We start from the raw sequence: 26,398 nt of genomic DNA, 5'->3' as shown, positions 1-26,398 counted from the left end.
TGAACGTCAGCCTGCTTTATCAGATATCTTAACACTATTTCAAGATTTCCTTCATAGCCAGGTTGGGAACTCTCTAGAAATTACAGCAATTTATGACTAAATCACCAGAAACCTAGAGGTTTTCATCCTTTCATTGTCTGCCTTAAGATGATGCATTAAGTCTACAGCGGAAACTGAAATTGAGCGTCAGAAACCACTCACTCAATTCTCAAACACAGAGGGTGTCTGTCTATTTAAAGTTCTTGGTTTTGATAAAGTAAAATATCTGTTAATAAAGTGAAAACATTGTTAGCAAAGAACAGAACTGATACTTTATAGTTACTTTATTTCAGAATGTTATTTATATATTATTAGGAGATAACATTATTTGATACTTAGTATGTCTAAATCATGTTACAAGTATTCTAGTAATTTGGTAAGAAATCCATCCAAAGATATAATTTAATGTTAGCACAACCAACACAACCACAATTAACAACTGCCATTTATGCAGTTCACATGCAGTAAACCCATGTTCTAATTTTTTTACTTTTATTAGTTAACGGCAGAATCTAAGAGTCACCTTGATGTGTAAGGGTTTGGAGACTGTGCTCATTCAGACAAGGCACAGTGAGCTGAAATGCTGTCTTGCCACTACAGTTACTAATAGCACTCTCGCCTCTCTACTACAAACACCACTACGATTACCACTCCCCTTCTGCTCCAACCCCCCGCCCGTTACCGTCCAATCCAAGCTGGCCTATCTTCCTTCTCTCCTGAAGACTGGATATCCTCTCTCTTTGGCACTTGGCTGTGGCTGCTTCCGAATAATATGATGCTGTCTTTCAACACTTCACTTCCAGCTTTATATCTTCTTCTTAAACCAGGGCAAAGGTAGGTAACCACAAGCTCCTGTCTCATGGTCTGCCGGAGAAATGTGGGCCCTCAGCTTAGGGAGGCTACGCAGGGAAGGACGTGAGAAAAAACTTTCATGGCTACCAAACAGAGTGTACAAGTTATCAGGTGTTTTACCAACAACCAATGAACAGACTACTGTGTATGAAAAACTACTGCTCCAGTTCCAAAGTCAGAGACAAAAACAAAGGCTGCAAACTATTTCCTGCAGGTCTAGGTAATGGATAGAGAAGGCTGCCTGCATCGCTGGATCTGCACACTCACTGCGAGTGCCAGGTGCACTGTTCCCGATTAAAGACAGCCGCTCCCAACACCTTACACCCGGCAGAGCTTCTGGTCGGGAGCCGTGGGGCTTCACCCCGGCACCACTTACAGACGGTCTCATCGCACTCAGCTCGCAGCTGCTTATGCCCTTACCAGCTCTAACACAAATAAGTATCTCGTCTCTACAGAACTCCTGTGTGGGTGTGGGTACCGGTGGGCCTTCCCAAGGGCTAGTGCATACGTTTCCATACAGCCTGCCAGCTACTGCACCAGAATCTCCAGAGCAGGAAAACACCTTTTTAAATGACAACGTCCATATATTAGATATTCTAAGATGTATCATTAAAAGACATAAATTAGCTTAGCTATCAGCACCATATTAACCAATCCTCTTAGAACTGCAAAGACTTATTGATAATTCATTTGCTAGGAACTTTTTGCGACAACAGCTACAGATATTACTCTTTAAAAATACCTTCTACAGTTTGGCTAAGTACTTTCCAGTATTATAAAGGTGGTTTTATCTTTTTTCCCTATTTAAAAAAAAATTTCCCTACGGTGGGTTATTAAAAGTATCAGTTGGAGAGAAAAGTACCCTGAACACTAAGCTGTTTATATACCCCCTGCAGGCTCAGTGGTTGTGTTACGTGTTTAACCACATGTGTCGCCTCTGTTCATTCAACACTCACCCTGTCTAGTAAAGTGACCTGACAGTGAGCCGTCTGCATTACAGGCAAAGTCAACAGCCAGGAACTAAACTCTTCTCTGGTCTGAAGTTGCAATGACCCTTCCCTCAGCTCTCTCCACTCCCCTAAACTGTGTCAGCTTCACGTGCAACCTTCCCACCAGCACATCATAAAGAGGATCATTTCTGCCACCATCATTTTCCACAAAGAACGCTGACTCCACTGAGAGTCATTTTTTCGATAATTAAGCCAACACATACATGCTTGGCAGTGTCCAAGGCACTGACATTCTACAGTTTGCATTTTGGGGATGGGGGGAGGAGATGCAGAGGGGAGAAACAGACAATAAAACAAACGACCACAAATAAAACAGCAGACGGTGTTAAGTGCCGTAGGGTAAGTTAAAAAAGGGCATCATAATCAAGAATGACTCAGGACTACTTTGAATTAGGCGTTCAGAGTAGCCCTCTGTCTAAGGTGTTGTTTAAAGTAAAATCTGAATGACAGGAAGGCAGTGCCCATGTAAAGATCAGAAAAGCAACTAAATACAGTTGATAGACTGTAAGCTCTAAAGGGCAGGGATTTTTGTCTGATTTGTTCACTGTCGCCCCCAAGACCGTACCCCCGTGTCCATCACAGTGCAGGCACCCCTTATGCATCTGCTGAATGATTTGGGTGCATCTTTGGAATTGGGCAGGTGAGTGGCCCATCCAAAAATATTTATCAACTATGATTTCTAATTACCATTTTAAACTTAAATTTTAATCATAAACACTGAGGTCTTTCTGACTCTAAAGTCCATATTCTTTTCAGGTACCATGCTGCCATTATTTAGCAGAGATGGAATGCTGAATCACTCCAGGAACACTCGCATTAGAAGCTGTGGGCCTCAGAGAGAAACAGCTCGCTACTCCCTGATGGGTATTAACAGTTGTTTAAGTTAATCTACAGCAGACGTTCACAGGAAGACAGTAACTCCCTATCAGTGGCCTCCTTTTTAGAAAGACCTACTCGACCACTGTGGGACCCTGGGTAAATCTCACTCTCTGAATCTTACGTTTCTCCTAGTGTGATGACTGCATGATGACTATGTCGGGTTTCTGTGAGAATTAATTAGCACACATAAGATGCTGCACAACGCAAAGCACTTAGTAGACGCTCAGTTAATCCCTTGACCATCCTCCTTTCTTTCTCCGCTTTTGGTTGTAACAGTAACACACTGAGGGGCAGTAGTTAAGAGCAAGTACTCTGAAGGCAGGACGTTCAGACTCAAATCTCAGCCTGGCTACTCAATAGCTGTGTGACCATGAATAAATTACCAAAGCTGCCTCTCTCAGGTGCTCAGCAGTAAAGGAGGATAAGAATGGTGTCAAGCTCATGGAGCTGCTCTGAGGACTGTGAAGTAACACACACTGAGGGCTCAGAACAAGGTTGGCAGAGTTAAGCCCTCAGGAAGCATGGACTCTTGATTACCTGCAATGACCCATCAAACCTAACTGCTGACCCTTCCACCTTGGCTGCAACATCCTTAAGCACAGGCTTTAACTTAGTAAGTCTACCCTTCATCAGAGCATTTATTGAGGAAAGATTTCCAGGTACCCTCCCCATTTTTAATGTACTAGCATATTTAAAAATAGGATTTAGCGACGGGGGTAGTGAAAACAAGTGAGAAATGGGACGCAGGGAAGCACCTCCTGCCGGGCTCTTGAGGAGCCAGGTCACAGTGCAGCCGGGTCACCGCTGGCCGTCCAGTTGAGGGAGACACATCTTTTCAACTAAGAACACAGTAAACTCAAACCCACAATCTGTTCTTTATTTGCTACCACTATTAGCAACTTTTTTCTATAAAATGACAGGTGCAGGGAGTAAACAACTTAAATCTGAGAAACTATGTTATATCTGGAGTGACACTGAGCATCCTCAGGGCCTGTACTGTAATAAAACATCCTTTTCCATTAAAAGGCACCAGGGCTCCCTAGTAAAATGGACACAGGTCCGGGGCAGGCAACGTAGAAGATGAGCTTAAAACAATTACCATACCAAGTATCAAGGACATTATCATACGACTACAGTTGTATCACAGATACAGGAGCCAATATGAAGAGGTTTTCCATCAAAGGATAATAACTGCAGTGGATGGTTGCAAACATACTATACCTGTTTAAATCCATGAATATACAGTGAGACCCCCCCCCCAAACCCTAACTGGACACAACGAGAGGATGCTAACGAATCAACTTATTATTTTGAAAACTGGTCGATTAGGGAAAGAATCAAGCTGCCTCTCCTATATGAACTACCACGTAACCCAAACTAGTAGAAATATTTCAACTACTAGAAAAGAAATAACAGAATTAGGAAATCACCATTTTGCAGGGCCTGATGACTTGCTAGAAACAGGTACTGACAGAAAAACAAATACCGTATGCTAACAATGCTAACACATATATATGGAATCTAAGAAAAAAAAATGGTTCTGATGAACCTAGGGGCAGGACAGGAATAAAGACGCAGACGTAGAGAATGGACTTGAGGGCACGGGGAGGGGGAAGGGTAAGCTGGGACGAAGTGAGAGAGTGGCATGGACATATATACACTACCAAACGTAAAATAGATAGCTAGTGGGAAGCAGCTGCATAGCACAGGGAGATCAGCTCCCTGCTCTGTGACCACCTACAGGGGTGGGATAGGGAGGGTGGGAGGGAGGGAGACGCAAGAGGGAGGAGATATGGGGATATATGTATATGTATAACTGATTCACTTTGTTACACAGCAGAAATTAACACACTACTGTAAAGCAATTATACTCCAATAAAGATGTTAAAAAAAAAAAGAAACAGGTACTGAGGTGAATGGGCTAATAGACAGAATAAAAAACACCAGACGTTATGTGCCTCTTGATGGAGAAATAATAACACCACAGTCTATGTAAAATGAAACAATAAATCAAATGGAAATCCGAAGGACAAAGGGACAACAGGGATGCCAATCAACAAAACTCAGACTGTGGGAGGGAGAAGACCCCCTCCCTCAACAAGTGAGTTACAGGAAAACAGAGGTGAGGGAGGGACTGCTAGGCTAAGAGGCTTAAATGACAAGCCAACCCGATCTGTAGCTTGCCGCAAACTAACAAACTGGGGGAAAACTCATGACTCGTGTAAGATAACCGGAAATATGGATCCTTTATAGGGTATTTGATGAGGAATAATGAATCGCTGTATTTTTTGTTTTAGTATACAGGGATAATGGCCTTTTATTCTTTTTAAGAGACCCTGTCTTTTAGAGATATATAATGAAATATTTATGGATGAAATGACAATTTCTGGGACTTATTTCAAAATAGTAAGGGTAGAAATGAGGTACCACTTCACACTGCTCAGAATAGCCATCATTACAAAGTCTACAAACAATAAATGCTGGAGAGGGTGTGGAGAAAAGGGAACCCTCCTACACTGTTGGTGGGAAAGTAAACTGGTGCAGCCACTATGGAGAACAGTATGGAGGTTCCTCAAGAAACTAAAAATAGAGTTACAATATGATCCAGCAATCCCACTCCTGGGCATATATCCAGACAAAACTATAATTCAAAAAGATACATGCACCCCTATGTTCATAGTAGCACTATTCACAATAGCCAAGACATGGAAGCAACCTAAATGTCCATTGACAGATGAATGGATAAAGGAGATGTGGTACATATATACAATGGAATATTACTCAGCCATTAAAAAAAAATGAAATAATGCCATTACAGCAACAAGGATGGACTTAGGGATTATCATATTAAGTGAAGTAAGTAAGACAGAGAAAGACGAATATTATGTGATATCACTTACAGGTGGAATCTAAAATATGACACAAATAGAACAGACTCACAGACTAGAGAACAGACCTGTGGCTGCCAAGGGGAGGGGGTGGGGGAGGGGTGGAGTGGGAGTTTGGGGTGAGCAGATGCAAACTATTACACACAGGATGGCTAAACAACAAGGTCCTACTGTACAGCACAGGGAACTACATTCAATACCCTGAGATAAACTATAATGGAAAAGAATATGAAAAAGAATACGTGTATATATATATATATATATATATATATATATATATGTGCAACTGAGTCACTTTGCTGTACAGCGGAAACTAACACAACAATGTGAATCAACTCTACTTCAATAAAAAAAAAATTCCTCAAAATAATAAGGGTAGAAAGAGTAAACGTATAGCTGACACAAGATTAGGTAGGTATGATTTGATAACTGTTGAAGCTGAGTAACAGGTGTGTATACATTTGACATTTTCCAAGTAAAGTTTCATAAAATGAAACTTTAAACATCTGGAATAAATTTACACTTACAGATAATGTACACTTTGAGAAACAAATCCCAAAGATTTATGATCTTGTAATAAAGGCAATTTTATGCTTAAATGCCTATATAATTTATGCCTAAATTATAACAATTTACCCCGGCAATTTGTTTTTTCAGATTTTATAATGTAATTACAAACACTTTTGCTTCAAAGACAATTCTCAACATCCTTGGGTTTTCCAAAATGGGTTTCAAGGGAACACTTTACTCCCTTATGGATCTTATTGGCTTCTACTTGGTTTTCAGGGAACTCAAAGTAGCCAGGCAGTGAAAAATATATATTAAATTCATTTTGTGACCTCTCTTTACAAATCAACAAAGAGATGGAGTCAAAGAGGTTTTAAACTTTGTGAACAGCTAATCAACTATACTCCAATATAAAATAAAAATTTTAAAAAAAACACTTCGTGAACAACTTTGAGAAATTAGAAATACAACCGTTACAAAGGGAATAATAAAAAAGAACAAAGAAGAAACAACGAACGCTCTCAGTAAGTCAAGCACCTAGACTGTTTGTCATTTAAAAGGTCATGAGCCACTGCAGTCACTGACCTTCAACCCCCTGAAAGGAGTTCAAGGTGGAGATCAGGAGTGAGGCCCTCTGTGCTCTGGGAAAAACGGCAGAACAGACCTTCATATAGTTAGATATTTTCTGGAGAAGACTGTATGAGCCCGATTCCTGCATCTGCTGGTATCTAGAAAAGCACTACCATCATCAATGGTGACGTCTGCTCCTCAGGACCAGCAGCCAGCCTCTGCCTCAACGTGTGCTTGACTGCACGTGCCCCCTTCACTGACATCGTATAGAATACCGCCCTTCCCCCCAGCTCCTGCGAGCGGTTCCTCAGAGCTACCCGAGAGGCTGTCTCCAGGGCTATAGTCCGCATTTTGCCCCAAATAATTCACAGCTCTCAGGTTGTGCGTTTTCTTCAGTCGACAATAACACCATTAAGGACTAACATTGATATTGTAGAGCTTGTCCTTAACATACAAACTCAGGCTGCTTCTCCAAGGCAAGATGCACTAACAGGCCCCCAAGCAAGCCATGGACCACCTGGCCAGAGAATCATAAACCAGACACCCTGACACTCAAAACTGTGATTAAGCAAAATCACAAGATGACGGTCAATCCCAGCCTCTTTGTTCTTCCGCTTTAAAAACACCCCCAACTCAAAGCCCAAGCGGGATCGGCCCTGAGGCTGGTCTCCCACTCCCTTGCTTGGCGCCTGCATGGACCCTTACTTTGTTGTGAGTGTGGCTTTCTGCACCTCAGGCCCCTGCTGATGGCTCTAGGGATCAGAAGATGAGCAGAAACCAAGTAGATTTTTCCCCAGATGTTTTCAAATCAGTGATGAAGAAAGGAGTGCTTCCCCTTCTATCAGTTCCACACATTTAAAGTTTACAACGCCACAGAAACAAGAACCTACGGTGTAGTAAGAAAACTAGGGACCCTGGACTAGTCTCCTCCACTCAGCAGTCACAGAAGTTTGGCTTCGGCAGGATGGGCGGTTGAGAAGCAGAGTAAACACTACCTACCGCCTCTTCCCGCTGCCTTTCACCTCCATTAGAATCTGTGTGTTAACACACAACATGCGGGGCCACCGGATCTGCTGAGTCACAATAACTTGGGGTGGAAGGAGTCTCACAGTGTTGGAACTACTGCTTCGGAGGTCCTGTCACTAACACCCAGCTATTGGCTGGGGGGAGAGATGGAATTGGGAGGCTCTGTTATACTCAATGCAATGTCTGTAAATCACCAATGTATCTGAAAGAGGCATCTGCTAAAATTCCTTGAAAAATAAGTAAATGCATATTCATCATTAAAATCAAATGACTAGATCATTGAAGTCTTTACCAATGCTATAAGTTTAACGTCTACCTTTCAGGAGATAAAAATAGAGCTGGCATCATAATGTCTTTTTAGGCATTTGGCTAACGTAAAGGTGGTGGTGGGAATTACCAAACAGCACACCAATATATTGTATTGGTAAAGAACCTTACATGCATGTGAAACGATTCTGTATACATTCTAATATGAAGGCAGGAATTCTGGTTTTGTTTATTGCTGTATCCCTGGTACTGTGTATACAGTGATTGCTTAATAAATATTTGTTGAGTGACTCTGAGACAACAACCCGTTAGAGTCTGACAAGGCTATTCATTAAAAAGCCGAGTAAAATGCATTACAGCTAAACAGTCTGTCAATCGTTCTTCCTCAGGAAGCAGATGGCGACAACCTCCAGCCAGCAGTCTACGTCAGGCCCTCGCTGTCTTACTGCCTGGACTACAGGTTACGGCCTCTCCTCCCATCAATACATCTCCTGCAACCAGGCACCATCCTACTAAACCATCGTTCAAATCAATGTACTTCCCTACTCAAAACCAGCGATCTAGCGTTTATCAGGAAACTTACGGTTCTCTCAGTATCATCTCTGCTGTCTTATCCCTCTAGTTCACTCTAACTAAACTGAACTAGGCATTACTGCCAAACTACACTTCCCAACGTCAGCCACCTGCTCACACCATCCCTCTGCCTACTGTGCTGTGCTCCTTCCTGACAGTCTTTCAAAGCTCACGTCAAGTGTAAGCACCTCCATGAAGACTTTCTTAATAACCCCGCGTGTTCTCTTTCACTTCTCTGAGCCTCCACCCTCTGTACCTCCCCAACTGCCCTGTAACAGCCTTTGCTAAAGTGATTTTTCCTGTCATCCCCTTTCAATCACTTGGTCTTTCCGAATTTTAAGATTCTTGAGGGTAAGCTCTGTCTTCATTTTTAAGTTGCTTCCAACACTTTAGCTGCCTTGTACACTGCAGGCACCCTAACAGTGGCTACATTCAATCCAAATATTTCCTCCCAGAAATCTTTCACCATACCTCTCCCCTGGATACAGAACGTCAGTAGCATTTAATCTACTGAAAGGCAACCAAACTGTCAGATCAACTCCCTCTTATGGTTACTTGTATCAGCCTTGCACTTACACCACACAGAATGCCACAGGAGCTGGCACAGCAGCACCCACTGGTCCTAGAGCACACTTCACACAGTCGAGAGAGGAGGGCTGAGCCTGGGTGGGGGTGAAGAGGTCAGTCGGGGACTCAGGGAACTGCATTCAGGTGAACCGTGGCCACAGATGTAAGATACAGGCACACGGGAGCTGTGCAGCCCGTGAAGCTCAAAGGAAAAGCATCCAGTGACGAAAGGCCTGGAGAGCCCTGGGCACAGAGGCTGCACCGTGGTCTCGCTAAGGCTCTTCATTCACTGCTTCCAGTGTCCGCACCAGACTGTAGGGATGTTCTCACCAGCTGGTCAGTGATGAAACTTGTTCTCATGATCCACACATAAAAACAATGCCTCAAGACTGCCTACCACATCCACCAGAAAAGAGAGTGTCTGTCTATCTCTCCAGAGGCGCAGCTAAGAAGGTGAAACGCAGTGGTAATAACCTGGCCAGGCTGACTGCAGGAGGCCATGAGCCCAAACAAGAGAGGCCTGGGAGAGCCAGTGAGTGGCCCTCAGCAGAAGGCAGCAAGGCAAGGAGAATCATAACCCCGGGGCCAGGGCTTCCTGTGCTCCGCACAGGTGGGTACTTTTTTTTTTTTAATAAATAAATGTATTCATTTATTTATTCATTTTTGGCTGCGCTCGGTCTTTGTTGCTGCACGCGGGCTTTCTCTAGTTGCGGCGAGCAGGGGCTACTCTTTGTTGCGGTACGCGGGCTTCTCATTGCGGCGTCTTCCCTTGTTGCAGAGCACGGGCTCTAGGTGAGCGGGTTCAGTAGTTGTGGCACACAGGCTCAGTAGTTGCGGCTCGTGGGCTCTAGAGCGCAGGCTCAGTAGTTGTGGTGCACAGGCTCAGTAGTTGTGGCGCATGGGCTCAGTAGTTGTGGCTCGCAGGCTCTGGAGCACAGGCTCAGTAGTTGGGGCACACAGGCTTAGCTGCTCTATGGCATGTGGGATCTTCCTGGATCAGGTCTCGAACCTGTGTCCCCTGCATTGGCAGGCGGATTCTCAACCACTGTGCCCCCAGGGAAGTCTCAGGTGGGTACTTTTTAAAAACAGAGCGGGGATGCCTCCACGTGAATGAAGAAGCACCCCGGCCTCTCATCACTGTGCATTTTTTACTTTCTGGTCAGATATTATTGCTTTTAAGTCAAATGCCACCCGTCAAATTAAGGGACAAAGAACATAAAGAAAATATCTTCAAGTTCAACAGGAAACAGGTTTTGAAACTTTTCTTGAAGTTTTTGTATGTTTAGAAAAAAAAATTTTAATTTTTTTAAAAAACAAGTATTTACTAGGGAAAGCATGTGTTACTATAGCCAGAGCCCTGTAAGTTTAGGACAAGTATAAGTCCTTCCCCAACAGTTTTTTTTTGGCAGGGGCAGGAGGGGAAATAGGAAAATAAAAGGTAAAAAATGATACATCAGGTTTTTCTGTTTAGAGTTTTACGTAATGAAGAAAACATAACATTAAGCTTTAATCCTTCTGAGCAGTGTGTCACAGTGTGTAAATGGCTGGTGGCGAGAAGCAGCTCAGAGCACGAGATGCACTCATCTCATTAAACAGGTTACGCACAAATCTGTAAAACGTAACCTTAGTTTATTTTCAGTTCATTATCGTTCTCACTGGTAAGGATGGCATAATAAACAGGAAGGTAAACTGCCCTCATCCACATCTGTTACGTGGCAGGTGGTCACTGCTCGGCTGGACAGACGGACCCTTCCCCGGATCCTCTGGATGCCTGGACTCCTTCCCCACACCAACACAGGGAGCACACACAGCACCATACAGGGCCAATCAGTTATGCCTTGTTGTCAAAGTTTAAACGTCATATTTAAAAAAAATTTTTGAAACACCATGGTTACAAAAGAAAAGGTTGTAACTCAGATAAACAGAATATTCCTCTGAAAGGTAGCCAAAATAAATGCCGTAATTCGTGAGTCTGAATATGTATTCAAAAGAAAAACACGATAACATAAATTTTTTTTTTGCGGTACGCGGGCCTCTCACTGTTGTGGCCTCTCCCGTTGCGGAGCACAGGCTCCGGACTCGCAGGCTCAGAGGCCATGGCTCACGGGCCCAGCCGCTCCGTGGCATGTGGGATCTTCCCGGACTGGGGCACGAACCCGTGTCCCCTGCATCAGCAGGCGGACTCTCAACCACCGCGCCACCAGGGAAGCCCAGCATGAAATTTTTATACCATAAAATTCATTAAAATTGGATTATAAAGGAAAAGCTGTATATATTTACAAAGTACCTTTAAAGTTTTATTTACTAACTTTTAAATTGTGGTAACAGCCATTTCTAAGCACAGAGTTCAGGGGCATTAAACATTCACACTGCTGGGCAACCACCAAAGCCATCCATCTCCAGAACTCTTTCCATCTTGCACAACTGACATTCTGTACCCATTAAACAATTACTGCCCTTCCCCCCATCCCACCTGTACCGTGGCAACCGCCATTCTACCTTCTATCTCGATGAATCTGACTATTCTAGGTACCTGCATGAGGTACCTAGAAGTAGAATCACACAGTATTTGTCCTTTCGTTTTTATTTCACTTAGTATAATGTCCTCAAGGATCATCCATGTTGTCGCCTATGTCAGAATTTCCTTCCTTTATAGGCTGAATAATATTCCATTGTACATACACACCACATTTTGTTTATCCATTTATCCACTAATGGACATTTAAGCTGTTTCTACATTTTGGCTATTATGAATAATGCTGCTATGAACACGGACATACAAATATCTGTTTGAGTCCTTGATTTCAATTCTTTTGGGTATATACCCAGAAGTAGAACTGCTGGATCAAATGGTAACTCCATGTTTAGTTTTTTGAAGGATTACCAAACTGCTTTTCACAATGGCCACACTAGTTTACATTCCCACCAACAGGGCACAGGGTTCCAATTTCTGCACACCCTCACCAACACTTGTTATTTTCTGGGTTTTCTGACAGCAGCCATCCTAATGGGTGTAAGATATAAAGTACCCTTTTAAAATCCTATAAAAGTTTTCATTTCTACTTATATATAAGAATGCCATAAAGTAAGCTAGAAATTTAGAAGATACAAAATCTTATTAATGTTGTCCATACACTAAGATTCGTGGTAATACAAATATTGGATAAGAAAACACTCACTATATAATATTAAGTGAGGGATGAAGGAAGAAAAATTTTTTTAAAAATAGTCTACATAGAAAAAAAAACTGAAAGTAAAAACTAAAAGGTTAAAGGTGATGAGACTCTGGATAGTAAGATGACAGGCTTTCCTTGACAGTTTTTTCTTGTATTTTCCATGGTTTGTATAATAAGGGGAAAATGGCTATAAAAAGAAATATGGCTGATAGCATTACCACAATGATAAAGATTTAGGAGGAGCTAGACTTTGAAGGGCTCAGGTACTTTATTCTATAAGCAATTAGGCTCAGTTATCTGTTAATCTTTCCCAGTGTTCGGGCCCCCACCAAGTTCTGATGAAGCTGGAATTCTTTCTTTTCTGCACCCAGTTTTTCCGGCAAGGCAATGCTCTGAAATAAATGCAGTAATCCAGACAAATAACTGCAAGTACCACAAAAGTAAGCTTCCAGAAGGGGAATAACAACAAAGTTTATGGCTACAGGGCTAAGTGCTATCTATGGCCCAAGACCATGAATCTAATCCAGTTTTTACCCTAACACGCTGTTCTGTTCTCACCTCCAAAATGCAGATGATTCCAATAAGATGGGAACTGGATGAAACGACGTGTGATTTTACAGGATAAACCTGACTCTGAGTAACTTCTAATTAAGAAAACGCCCATTTCAGTTTCCAATGCGCTTATATTTTACCTCCCACTTAATGGCATTGTTATAAACTTTTTTTCATACGTATAACTATATTATTTCCTTTCAGCATCTGAGTAAATCTGCTGAGAAAAAGATTTGTGTCTATATCCGAAAGAGCCTTGATCTCACTGGTGCTCTCCGGCGAGTCGTACAACAGGCAGGCTTTCATTCTTCCACTGAGATCAGTTCCACGGACCTGGAATGTGAATCAGCGATTCTGAAGCCAGGAGCAATTTTGCCCTCAGGGGACACGCAGCAACGTCTGAAGACATTTTTGACTGCCAGGACTGGCAGGATGACGCTAAACATCCTGCGAGACACAGACGTGCCCCTGCCACGCTACTCCTAGTATTTAAAGTAATGCTCGGCATGTGGTGGGTACAAAAATGCCCATTGAATTAACAGTTTTACATATGAGGAAACTGAGGTTCAGAGCGGTCAACTATTTAGTAAACAGCAGAGAATGGAATTAAAGTCTTCTTACCAAGTCCAGGCTCTGCCATCTTTATCTTCCAATAGATCTTTAGTATTTTTCAAAAGACTTTTTAAAAGTCCAGATCCTTTGACTCAGCAATTCCAGTTTTAAAAGCTCATCCTAATCAGTGATCACACAGCTGTACACTGATTATTTGTACAGATTTTCATTATTCAAAAGAGATAAATTTTAAGAAGAATCTCTCTTTATTCAGAGGAAGATAAATTATGATACACCCATTCAGTGGAATGTTATTAAAGATAGAAAAGCATATGCATATTTATCAACAAGAAAGGATATTCAAGATATACTGTTGTATGACAGAGGAGCAGAGTAGGTTACAAAATAATATGTGTAGTATGATTCCGTGTGGATACATATACTTCCACGGGAAACAATCTAGAAGGATGAACATCAAAACGTTAATGAGGGCTTCCCTGGTGGCACAGTGGTTGAGAGTCCGCCTGCCAATGCAGGGGACACAGGTTCGAGCCGGGTCTGGGAGGATCCCACATGCCATGGAATGACTGGACCCGTGCACCACAACTGCTGAGCCTGTGCTCTGGAGCCCACGAGCCACAACTACTGAAGCCCGTGCGCCTACAGCCTGTGTTCTGCAACGGGAGGGGGGGCATGCAGTGAGAAGCCCGTGCACCGCAAAGAGGAGTGGCCCTTGCTCACTGCAACTGGGGAAAGCCCGTGCGCAGCAACGAAGACCCAATGCAGCCAAAGATAAATAAATAAATTTATTTTAAAAAAAAAGTTAGTGATAATTTTTCTAAGTCGTTAGATCTACGGTGATTTTTTTTCTTTTTGCTTATGCGTGTTTTTTAACTTCTTAAAAGAGACATGGTTTGGGCGTTACGGGCTGTAGAAGCGAGATGCTACTTAAAAATCCACTAGGTCTCTATGTACTCAGTCTCCTGGTTAAAGAATGAAAAACTATAAATTTACTAGACAGGACATATGATTTCTTTTTACTTAGGAGCAGCACTGTGATCTTTTCTTTCTCAGAAAGAAAGGATTTACTTAAAGAAAGAAACCTAACAGCTAAAGAAAGAAAGCCGTCAACAGGGGCTAGCAATCCATGCCCTAATAAAACATGGACCACAGAGAAGCAGGACCAAAATGCTTGCTAAGCCTAAAGCACAGTAACATTGACTATATTACTTTTAATCTACAAAGAGTATTATCAAACTAATCTCCAGTGTCAGCTTTTTAGCTAGAAATGAAATGATTTGTGGAAAATACAAAGAATCTTCCAAACCCACTTATAAAAATGCTCTGTAAGACATCTGACCTGCTTACTCACCTAGACCATGTGTTTCCATGATTTCTACAAGAGCATTAATTACTGGAAATATCTTATTGTCAAATGCATACACGCATCACATGAACTGTTTATTTAGCCTAAATTACACTGAGAGCTTGGTGGCTGCGTAAGTGTCTCTGTCAGACTGTTAAACAACATAACCTACCAATTCAGCATCTGGCAATGAGCCACTTAATTTCACTTTAATGGTTTACTAAGAACAATTTATTTGATTTACAACTGGTTGCTTACTTTTACATGGCTATATTGAAATTTCAAATTCAAGAGATTTGCAATTGTACCTTTTGCTTATATTGGAAGGTAGACCATTTATATTTATCAAGTAAAAATGCACTTTTTAAAGTTTTATTAACATAAGGTTTGTTCAGAAAAGCAACTCTGCTGGTTGTTTTTGGTTTCTTCCCAACTAGTTAAAAACAATCACTCTTTACCTATATCATCTTCTTAAAGATTTGAATACTTGTCATATACTGAGATCACTTTTCGATGACAGTGAGTATGATCCAAAGTGGGGGCCGCCTCCTTCCCACAGCATCACTGCTCCGCCACTTTCCCTCCTGGAATTTTTTATTTTACACTGATACACGTCATGAATTGACTTGCTCTCATAAACTTCAAGAAGCTAGTGGCAAGTATCTACACAAAAAACACTTTAAAAATATTACATTAAAAAAAATTACAACACATAGTTAGGGAACCACATGCCATTCACAGAAATCTCTAAAGAATTCCACCAAGGCACATGTAAGACACTGGTAAGAATACACACATGTGCACACAAGCATAGAAAGTTATACCACAAAAGGTTTAAGACAGTCATCCTTAGGTAGAGGGATTATGAAAAGTTACATATTTTTTTAATGTTTGGCCTGTTTGTATATTTTATTTTTTCCTACACAGAATATGTAATACTTAATAAATATATAATAAAAGTTTGAATACTAGAAGAATTTTAACTCATAAAAATATAAAACTATTCCAAGACAGGTGCATAATTATGTCCTAATCTCTCATCATAATTATCTCAGAGAGATTTTAAGAAAGTCTATGAAAATATAAAATCATTACTTTGATAGAATAATCTAAATTATCCCGTTAATGCACCCATTACATATAAAACCAATGATGCAGTAACACCTGTACAGATAGACACCTAAACAGAAATACCAACTACCTTAAAGTAAGCCAGTTTTTCTGAATACACACACACACACATACATGTTCTATGTAAATACAGAAGTAGCTTGCCTTAGGAAGAACTGAATACTCTTTTCCTAAATTATACTTTGTGTTTTAATAGGAAAACTAGCTGATTAAAATATAATAGCAACTAAGGTGAGTGAAAAACCAGTTTGAAACAATAAAGAGAATTCGTTGAATAAAAACCAACTCTGTGGAGTTGTAAAAGCCATCTTTAAGGATACAGTCAGATGATTTTAGGAATCTGTCCCTATATTCAGTAGGTGTAATAAGTAACTCTAAATTTAAAACTATTTATTACCATAAGGATCTCTAGAGATCATCTAAGCAAAGCTTGTCATTTAATATATGAGGAAAAAGCAGATCTGGGCAGTTAACTGACTTTGCCAAGAAGACAGTGAACACAGACCAAGGCTTGAACCTGGCTATCCTCTCCTGACCCTGCTTCTCCCACTGCGACCAATTCTCAGCTGTGGGGAGGCGTGAGGGGGACGGTCCTCAGCAAACTTGACCGCCTGTTTTTGCAAATAAAATTTCATTGGAACACACTCATTTACTGCTTTTGTGCTACAAAGAAAGAGCTGAGTAGTTGTGAAAGACACCCGACGGCCTAAAATATTTACTCTCTGGTAAATGTTTGCTGACCCCTACATTAAAGGTTTCTTAGCATATAATTCTGAAGTTTCAGAACTTAAAACATAATAACCCATATTGTAACAAACCGTATTATAATAAATAGCAATAAAACCAGAACCACTACTGCGGTTATTACCTTAAATTACCTTAAAAGGGTTTAACTTCCCCATCCCCAAAAGTGACTATTTGCCCATTTTCCATGTTTTGATATGCACATCTTTAAGAAAAGAAAAACTATAAAACTCAGAACCTCCCAAAGGAGAAATTAAGATCTGCTCATATAAACTGAAAGAGAATTCATGTACATTCCTTTAGTAGAGTACTTCTCATCTACATAAACATATTTATAGATCACTGGCTACTTGGGAGATAGCCTAGTAGATAAATCCAAACTAAGTGAATTAGAAATGTCAAACGTATGACAGAATATTTTAGAAAAAGTCAAATTTATACACAATTTTCCAGCAGAATATCTAAAGCACAGCAGAGAGACATCTATTTAAGTGTCAAAAGCATCTGTCCTATTAATCACTTGATTCATTAAATTTTTAGGTTTTACCTTTCTCCTCTCAGAAAAGAAAGTAAGCCTGGTTTCAGCTAACCCCACTGGCAACAGATGCTCACACAACACAAAACGTAAACCTTAGGGAGACCTAGGTACAAAATATAATTTAAGCAAAGTGGTAGACTGCTCAGGGAAAACAAGTGTATTTACAGAATGAAGAAGTCCCTACCGGACGCTTAACAAATCAGTAAAAATTATGAATTCACTAGTTAGGACAGTATGGGATAGCGTTGTATATAAACACACTGTTCTTTTTTAGAGAGCTTTGGACTGTTCATTATAAAATGATGTAGAATGTACAAAAGGACTAAAAATTGCATCAAGAAAGGAAACTGAAGACATATATGTCAAATCAAAACACACATACACACAACGCGGGACTTAAATCAGAAGAAGACATGGGTTCAAACCCCTGAGCTGTCACCAACTGTTAGCACTGAGCAAGTCACTTTTCAGTGACTCAAGAGTCCTTCTAGGGTTTAGTTAATTTTTTTATAAAATAAGAGAGGTAAGGTTCCTTCCAACCCCCCAATTAACATACTTGTAAGTAATCATTTATTAACTCACTGCTATGTGCCAAGAACCATACTAATGGCTTTAATTGCAAGTGGACTCAGAACAAGTGTCCTGGGAAAAAATAACACCTATCAAGCATCATTCTTTTAAACACATAAAGAGACACGAGATGGAGTTTAGCCTTTAAAAAAGAAATAAAATCTATTTTTCCAAACCAGACTCCATAAATTCTCTAACTAAACAATAACTGTAGTTTTTGTAAGGAATGAAGATAACACAAACAGCTTTCCCTCTGACGTCAGGAATAAGACAAGGATGCCCTCGATCACCGATTCACAAACCAGAAATAAAAAGAGCAATAAAATTAACCACAGAGATAAGATATTTGCAAACCCGTAACTGGAAAAGGACTAGTTTCCTCTATATATGTGTGTAAGTGTGTGTGTAGATTGTTACAAATCAAAAAGGGAAAGGTAAGCCATCCAATTTAACAATAGGCAAGAGATCTGAGTCAGAACTCCAAAAGGGGGATTCCAAATGGGCAATAAACATATGACACGGGCACTGGGCCTCATTAGTAATATAAGAAATGGACATGTAAAATACAATGAGATATCCTTATATACCCATCAGACTGCAAGTAATAATGCCTCTGACAATACCAAATGTTGTAAAGAATGTAGCGTGACCAGAATACATTTGGTATACACATTGGAAAATAGTTTGACGTTATGTTGTGAAGTTCAAGATACAGATACTTTGTGACCCAACAAGTCCACTCCTAAGTACATCCTAAAGAAATACATACTTAGGTGCATGTACAAAAGTGTTCAAAGCAGCACTATTTATAACAGCTAAAGCCTGGATATAATCCAAGTGTTTATCAACGATGGGATGCATAAAGTAAGGAACATATAAATAATGGAATACTACACAACAATTAACTGAGTAAACTGTATCTATACAGAACATGATTAACCCTTACAAAAACAATGTTGACTGAAAAAAGCAAAACACAAAAGAATATTTGTGGCATCATTTCATTTGTATGTTCAAAAAACAGAGAAAAACAGTATTTCCTAAGTAATATTTCTATTATTTAGAAACACACAGAGAAGGTAAATCTATTTCTAAAATACAAGGAAATGATTATCTCTGGGAGAAGAGAAGTGATTTAATTGGGAAGAGCTGGGGAGGGCAGCTTCTGGGCAGCAGCCATGTTCTGTTTCCTGACTAGGTGTTGAATACATGGCTGGTCACTTCACGTGTAAGTGTACATGCACAAGTGTGCATGCAAGCTGTACACCAGCCCAGCTCCTGGCAGATACCAGACAGCCAAAGAAGCCAACTCTTACCTACTTATGAGAATGATATTCTGATTACTATTGCTATGATTTTCACTGCTATTACTGCTAATTTCTCCTCTAGATTATACATGCCCCCTGAAAACATCAGCTCAGGGAGAACACAAAGAAAAACGCCTAATGTGAATGAAGTAAAGCTTGCTTGTGCTATTGTTCTTTCAGTCTCCCCACTGTTACGCTTGTAAATGTATCTTCCTCCTTACATAACCTACAATATCCTGACCACGAAAATCTGACAGGAACTAAAGCTTTTCCCTCTGGGTGATTATTCCTTCTGCAAGGTTCCCACCATTGGCAACAGGAGTCCTGACCTCTGCAGGGTGAGCAAGAATAACAGATGAAGTGTGAACTGGGTTTATTTAAAGCCTAAGTACCGGACTTCCGTGGTGGCGCAGTGGATAAAGAATCCGCCTGCCAATGCAGGGAACATGAGTTCAATCCCTGGTCTAGGAAGATCCCACATGCGGCGGAACAACTGAGCCCGTGTACTGCAACTAAGGAGCCCACCTGCCACAACTAAGACCCGGTGCAACCAAATAAATTTATTTAAAACAAAACAAAACAAAAAAAAACACAAAAAACCTAAGTACCAAAGAGAAATGGTAACGGAATAGTGCTGGATTCCTCGCTGTTCACACGCCCTGAACTGCTCTTCTCAAGCTCCCAATCCAGAGACTGTTCCCAGGTAACCCTGGCGGCCCCTCTCCACAGCAGGCAACAGAAAGCAAGTGTTTACATGCAAGACCATGAAACACACATGGTCACTACATCAAATGCTCACTATATTTGGATGGTAAATATTTTTTAAGAGAAAAAATAAATATATTTTGTTTTAAAAGTGGTTAAATTTTACATCTTGCCAAGTACAACAATAAGGCATTATATAAACTCTGATACTTCCAACTTTTGGAAATAAAAGATAAAACCTACTAGTGATTTTTAAGTTCCTTTGTAATCAAATAGGAAATTGTAAGAGATTTCACTTACAGCTTCTTACTGATGCATGCTGAAGAGAAAGTTTCCAGAGCAGAATTAAAGCTATTTAAGTAATCAGGCTATAATTACCAACTTAATCACTCCTTTTAAAAAGTTTTATAATACTTAACATCTAAATTTAATTTGGTGAAAGGTAAGAATCTAATTCAGTAAACAATCGTTAAAACAATTAGTGATAGTCAAAAAAACTAACTTTAACTTAAAAGTACTTCAAAAAATATCTCAAAGAATTCCACTTAGCAAGTCTTCAGTATTTAACAAATTATTCAGAAATAAATTGCAGTTTATTGTTCTGCATGACCTTGGGATCAAAACATTAACAGGAATTATGAGATGGAAAACATCAACTAATCAATGTACATGTATTTATCCTAAACATCTGATACACACAAGAAACTGTCAGAAATACAAAGAAACCTAAGACTTGTTAGTCCCCACCTGATTGACACCTAATCTCAGGAAACAGAACATAAATATGGATGCATCTGTGTTAGACAAAGAAATTTATCTAACAATACAATTAAACAATAATATGAGGCAGGAAGTAATAAAGTCAAATGTAGGACAATGTCACCAGAACTTTGAGGAAGGGAGAGAGCCTATGAGGTTGGGGCGTCAGAGGGGCTGGATGGACGAGGAGGAACGAGTAAACCTAGATAAGAGGTGCGGAGAGCAAAGGACATCCTTGGCCAGGCAGCTCAGTGCCCAGAGGGATGGCTAGTGTGCTCAGGGGGAAAGACGCAAGTCTGCCCGGTATGAAGGACGGGGGGCGACTGCTAGGAGGGGGATCAAGGGGCAGATGGTGGACGTGTTTGGTTGCTACATAAAGGACTAAGGAGCCTTGGGATACTTAGCACATCTTAAATGCAGAAGGCATGTTTATAACTCTCTGAAGGTAGAGACTGTTCTAATAAACATGATGGGAAAAGAACCAGTAAATACTGACTCGCACACTTTAAATGGATGCACTTTGTAGTATATAACTGATGCCTCCATAAAGTTGATTATTAAAATTTCAACAGTTAAAGTAAGGATGCTCCCTTTACTGACAAGTCCCTTACTGTGCTTCCATTCTTGTACGAGGAAATGCATTCAAGCCAAGCCACCATGATTATTTAACCAAGCGCTTGACAGAAATCTAATGTTCTCTCTACCTCTAGTAGGTCTGATCACTTCTATCCTGCTTATCACTGCAAAATAATCTTCCAGTAGAACCCTTCTGAATTAAATGCTGCCCACAGCCTTTCCTTCAAAAAAGAATCAATCTGGACCTTAAGGTCCCCTACAATTTGAGCTCAATCTACCATTCTGGTCTTATTTTTCATTACTTTCTATACACAGACATAGATCTTTCTTCAAACTCCACTACTCATTTATTTTTCTAAAACATACTTTGTCTATTTCCAGTTTCCATGTCCTCAACGTTCTCTCCACAGGATACACTCCTGCCTCACACTTTAATCCTTCCTACCTACACTTCAAAACCCAGCTCAAGTGCTACCTTCAGCATGGAGTCTTTTCTGAAGGCCCCTGCAGGTATGTCTCCGCATCCTCTCAACTTTCGCTGAAGTCTGATCGTGCATGAAGCTAAAACCACCACTTCTTTAAGTCAGGAATAATACTTGCCCTTGAGGAACTCACATGAATCTATACCCACACATATGTAGCCGATTACAAATCATACAGGACAAGCCAGACGGACATGCTTAGCACACAGTATTCATGCCACAAATACTTGTTGAAAGAATGATTATTTGCATATCATGAATATCCCAAAAGTCATTCATATATAACTATACAAATAAGGTCGTAATCTTTGTAGATTAAAAAAAAGAAGAAGAAATTTTACCTTTTCAGTTGTAAGAGGTTTTGCGGGCTTTTCTGGCTCCTTTTCTCTCTTTTTCTCTTCCTTTTTTTTTTCTTTTTCTTTCTAAAACACAGCCGAAAGTTTTGATAAGTTTACTTTTTAAAAAATGTTAGCTCTTAACACATTTTTATTTTATTACTTTGAGTCATCATTTGAAAAGGGTACAAATAAATATTCAATCATGACAATATCCAGTGATACTGAGATGTAAAAGTAAGCACAGCAAATTCATACTCTCATTGAGTATGTTGATAACACAATAAAGAATAACTTTTCTAAAAAAGAAATACAGAAGTGAGACAATTTAGAACTTCTTTGATATTTTAGAGTTTGTTTTAAAGAAATGAGACCTCTATTCAATAAATTCTCACTGCATCTTTACATAAGGTCAGGCTTTCTAACAGCAACCATAAAGTTGAAATTTGAATACAAAGAAAAAGCAAACTAACTGATGGAACAGAATTCTTTATCACACAGATGAAGACCAATTACAACATGTAAACATGAGGAGAAAAGGGTAAAAACAGTTTAATTTTTTAAAATAACACAAAACATTTTCAGTCTGTTACCACAGCGTTGTGATTTTTAAAAGTGCAAATACAATAATTTTCTCACGAAAAGAATGTTGGAGATAGTGCTTGGGGACCAGAGCCAGCTGACTAGTTGGCATATTTAATCCAACCCAGTCTAGATAAACTATAATGGTATTATAATGTTCACAGTTTCCAAGAAGGTTGAAATAGGATATAATAATAAAAACTTAAGGTCCATAAAGATGCTAAAAAAAGGAAAATGAAGCAAAGATTAAACAAAGAGCATTCATAAGGCATGTAGAGGGAAAAGATGCCTAGAAACCTAGAACTGGGTGATACTGCAACTGAGTGCCGACCTAGTTTCCTGGCAGCAAACATGAAAGATAAACTGGTGAACCTAGAAAAGGCAGAATAATAAACACATGGAACTTAGTCAAAATGCCTAGAGGTCGCATTTGCACCTGTGCCTTTAAAAGGGTGTTTGACACCACCTCTCTCAAGAGTAGAATTTTTGCTATTTGTAAATCAAGAAAGCCAACACCGGCAATTCCTAGGCCATAATGTAAGAGATATAATTAAAGGTCCTATGGGCCAGGCACTGTGATAAGCACCTTATTGTCTAACTTAATTTTTACAGTGATGTCTGGGGAAAAAGTCATTATTGTCATTTTACAAATGGAGAAACAAAATCTCAGGAAAGTAACACACAGAGCTAATCGTAGTAGGGCCGAGGGGCTGCAGGGCCCAGACTGTCGAGCGTCAGTGCTTCCTGCCGCCCAGCAGAGGGCTGCCGTCTATGCAGTTTTTCTTCCCCATGGGGACAGCTAACGCTTACTGGGCCCTTCCCATGTGCCAGACATCATGTGACCCATTTAAATCCTCACAACAACCATATGAGGTAAGCAGTATCACTGCCACTGTGTAAGTGAAGAATAAACAAGATGTGCAAAAATCCTTCATATATTGCAAAATGCTTTCCAGATATTAGTCAAGTTTAGGGAGGAAGGCAATGTGGTTGATCATTCTCACTACTATGCTGGGGATGAACGGTTCTGTAACTGCTCAGAGCTCTCAGTTATTTCTCAAGGAAGTCACCGTCATGAGATGGGGGAGAAGCCAGTCTTTCTAATCGCTATGATTGGTGGGCACATCTGAAATCAGCAACAATAAAATAAATTAGTTAGCTATGTTTAACAGAGGGAGATGCTCTTGAACACTGGAATTTCAGCTGTCAAAATATGGCTGTAATCTACTGATGCCAGCAGCGGTTTTAGAACACAGGCTTTGAAGTAAAAACATGGGCTCTAGGGCTTCCCTGGTGGCACAGTGGTTGAGAGTCCGCCTGCCGATGCAAGGGACACGGGTTCGTGCCCCGGTCCAGGAAGATCCCACATGCCACGGAGCGGCTGGGCCCGTGAGCCATGGCCGCTGAGCCTGCGCGTCTGGAGCCTGTGCTCCGCAACAGGAGAGGCCACAGCGGTGAGAGGCCCGCGTACCGCAAAAAAAAAAAAAAAAATGGGCTCTAAACGCAGATCATACAGTTTGACCGACAGATGACCCCCATCTTTAGAAGCAAAAGCTGCTGAAAGATCAGAGTACTGTGAGAAGCTAAGTTGCTTTAAACTATTTTCTCATCAAGAATAAAACACAGTGGTGTTTGGTATTGTAAAACAGTAGTTCCTGAAACTTGGTTACTATATATCCAAATGATATAGTGAAACAGGAGACCTCCTGCAAAAGAAAACTGGAATGAATGTTCACGTCCTACAAGACAGAGAGAAGTAAATCTTGGGTTCATTATAATCAAACTACACTTGAGTGATTTAATTAAAGATACGGTCTCAAATTCTTTATGCACTCTTATCTTAAAAAGTTGGGAGCATATATACTCTACCACATGTACGTATATATTTATAAAGCACATATAGCACTATATTATACACATTACAAAACATACATAAAAATAGAAATTTTAAAAGGGTAAGAAAAAGAAAGCACGAAGAGACATTCTAGTGGACTCTCCTGTGGGGCTCCCCAGTGTCTAAATGCCATCAGGCACGATGATGAGTGCTCGGCTGGATCAGACCCCTGCTTTCTAGGACCTGGCGGCAGGCACCACACAGCACAGACACGGAAACTGAGGGCTTCCACCCTCTGGACCAAGTGTCGCTGCCATCCTTCCACCTCCTCGCGGCCACCTCCGCCCTCCTGCGGTGCTTCTTCCCTGGGCCTGCCTGCTGACCTCTGACCCCTACAACACTCTGACCTCTAAAGCCTGTTCACCTCCAACCATGCCCTTCTTGCTCCAAACTGTCCCCCACTGTCCCGGGGACCTCCCCTCGCTCTGCTAACTCTTCAGTGCACCCAGCTTTCCACTCTCATGGCTCTCCCCGGGCTGCCGCCCCCTCCCCCCTTCTCCGACCCGGATCTCTCCTCTGGCCTATGGACCTGTGCATCCAAGCCCTGACCAGATACCCAGACGTCCCGCCGTCACCTCACACGCAACACACCCAGCGTTTAGTCCCGCCCTCCCTGCTCTCTCCTCATACCCGCTCAGCCCGGATCCCTTCTCACTGGGCAGCGCCGTCATCTACTGAGGTGCTCGGGCCCGACGCCAGGAGCCATCCAGGCTCCCAAAGCGCCTCCCCAGCCCACTGATCACAAACCCCACAGGCTCGAGCTTCTCGAGATCTCTGACAGCTGCGCTCGCCATTTCACTCCGTCTCCACTTTAGCACCCCGCCCACCATTTATTCATGGACCAGTGCAACAGGTCCTCAAGCCTTTCCGCACCCATCCGCACGAAGTTGGCTCTCCGGAGACAGTGAAGTAGAATGCTATGACCTGAATACTCCTTCTGCCCCTGAAACTCATCGAAGTGCCAAGGCCTTCAAGACGAAGGCCAAACACGCCAGCAGGCTCACAGGAAGCCTCCTCTCCGCTTCTCTCCCCGGCCCACGCGTGTCCCAGCCACGCCCTTCTCCCCGCAAATCCCCAGCTCTGCCCACGGGCTTTTCTCCACAAGATGCTTCCTCTGCTTGCACTGTGCCCTAGTCCTCACAGCTAATGTTTATGAAGAGTGTAAGACGCATCAGAAGGACGCCTGCTGCGCTCAGAGCAGCACCGTGAGCGCATGGCAATCGCAGCACACGTTCTGCCGCGCTAGAAACCTCTGTAAAGTTCTTCGTTTTCCTCTGTTAGATGGAAGCTGCTCCAGGGCAGGGAGACACATCTTGTTTACCTTTGCATCCCCCGTGTCAAGCACACCATTTATCAAGGAGGAGACACAGAAACAGTGTGAGTTGAAAGGACGTCTCAAACTAATTCACTCAGGTCAGGATGAGAACAAAAAGATACACAGTCAAAAAAATTAAAAACCTTCAAATATTGGTAGGCATGACTTTACAAATCCATAACGGTAGTACCGTGCACCCTAACCACCCCTACCCCACACACACTCCAACAATCATCACTGATGATTCTACACTCCTACGTTTTATCTATGTGATGGATACTATTGTTTAAAAAAAGAAACTTGACATTAACTTTCTTCAAGTGCTTATAATAACAGAAAGAAAACATTTTTAACCAAAAACCTTCCAAATAAGTCAAAGAATTCAAGAGCAACTACAGAAAAGCTCCTTTAAGCGTAGGTGGTAATGGAAACAACAAAAAACGAATTGCTTATTAAATGCTGAGATATATCTATGGTAACAATAAATTAGTCATTCTGAAATTAAATGCAGATTAAAACCCTGTGATCCTACCTGTGGCATAGAAAAGTATTCTTGTTGGATTTAACATTTTTAATACTGGCGACCATTCAAGACATAAACAACTATTACAGCATCCCAAACGATGGCACATTTAC

General features: G+C 41.1%; 1 protein-coding gene across 9 annotated transcripts in view; it reads right to left on the bottom strand.

Annotated features, from left to right (window-relative positions):
- The window catches only part of SMAP1 (small ArfGAP 1), a 149,005-nt gene that overhangs the window by 38,076 nt on the left and 84,531 nt on the right, over positions 1-26,398 (bottom strand). For all 9 annotated transcript variants that reach the window (XM_089921726.1, XM_022590453.3, XM_022590452.3 and 6 more), the window contains one exon: positions 21,978-22,058. In XM_089921726.1, the coding sequence (XP_089777852.1) occupies positions 21,978-22,058 (81 nt within the window). The remainder of the gene's footprint in view (positions 1-21,977; positions 22,059-26,398) is intronic.

The sequence above is a fragment of the Delphinapterus leucas genome, chromosome 12 (assembly GCF_059928025.1).
Source record: "Delphinapterus leucas isolate spDelLeu-1000000601 "Yukka" chromosome 12, BTC_Dleu_Yukka2, whole genome shotgun sequence".
In the NCBI taxonomy this organism is placed as follows: domain Eukaryota; kingdom Metazoa; phylum Chordata; class Mammalia; order Artiodactyla; family Monodontidae; genus Delphinapterus; species Delphinapterus leucas.
This window is presented reverse-complemented; position numbering and strand designations above follow the sequence as displayed.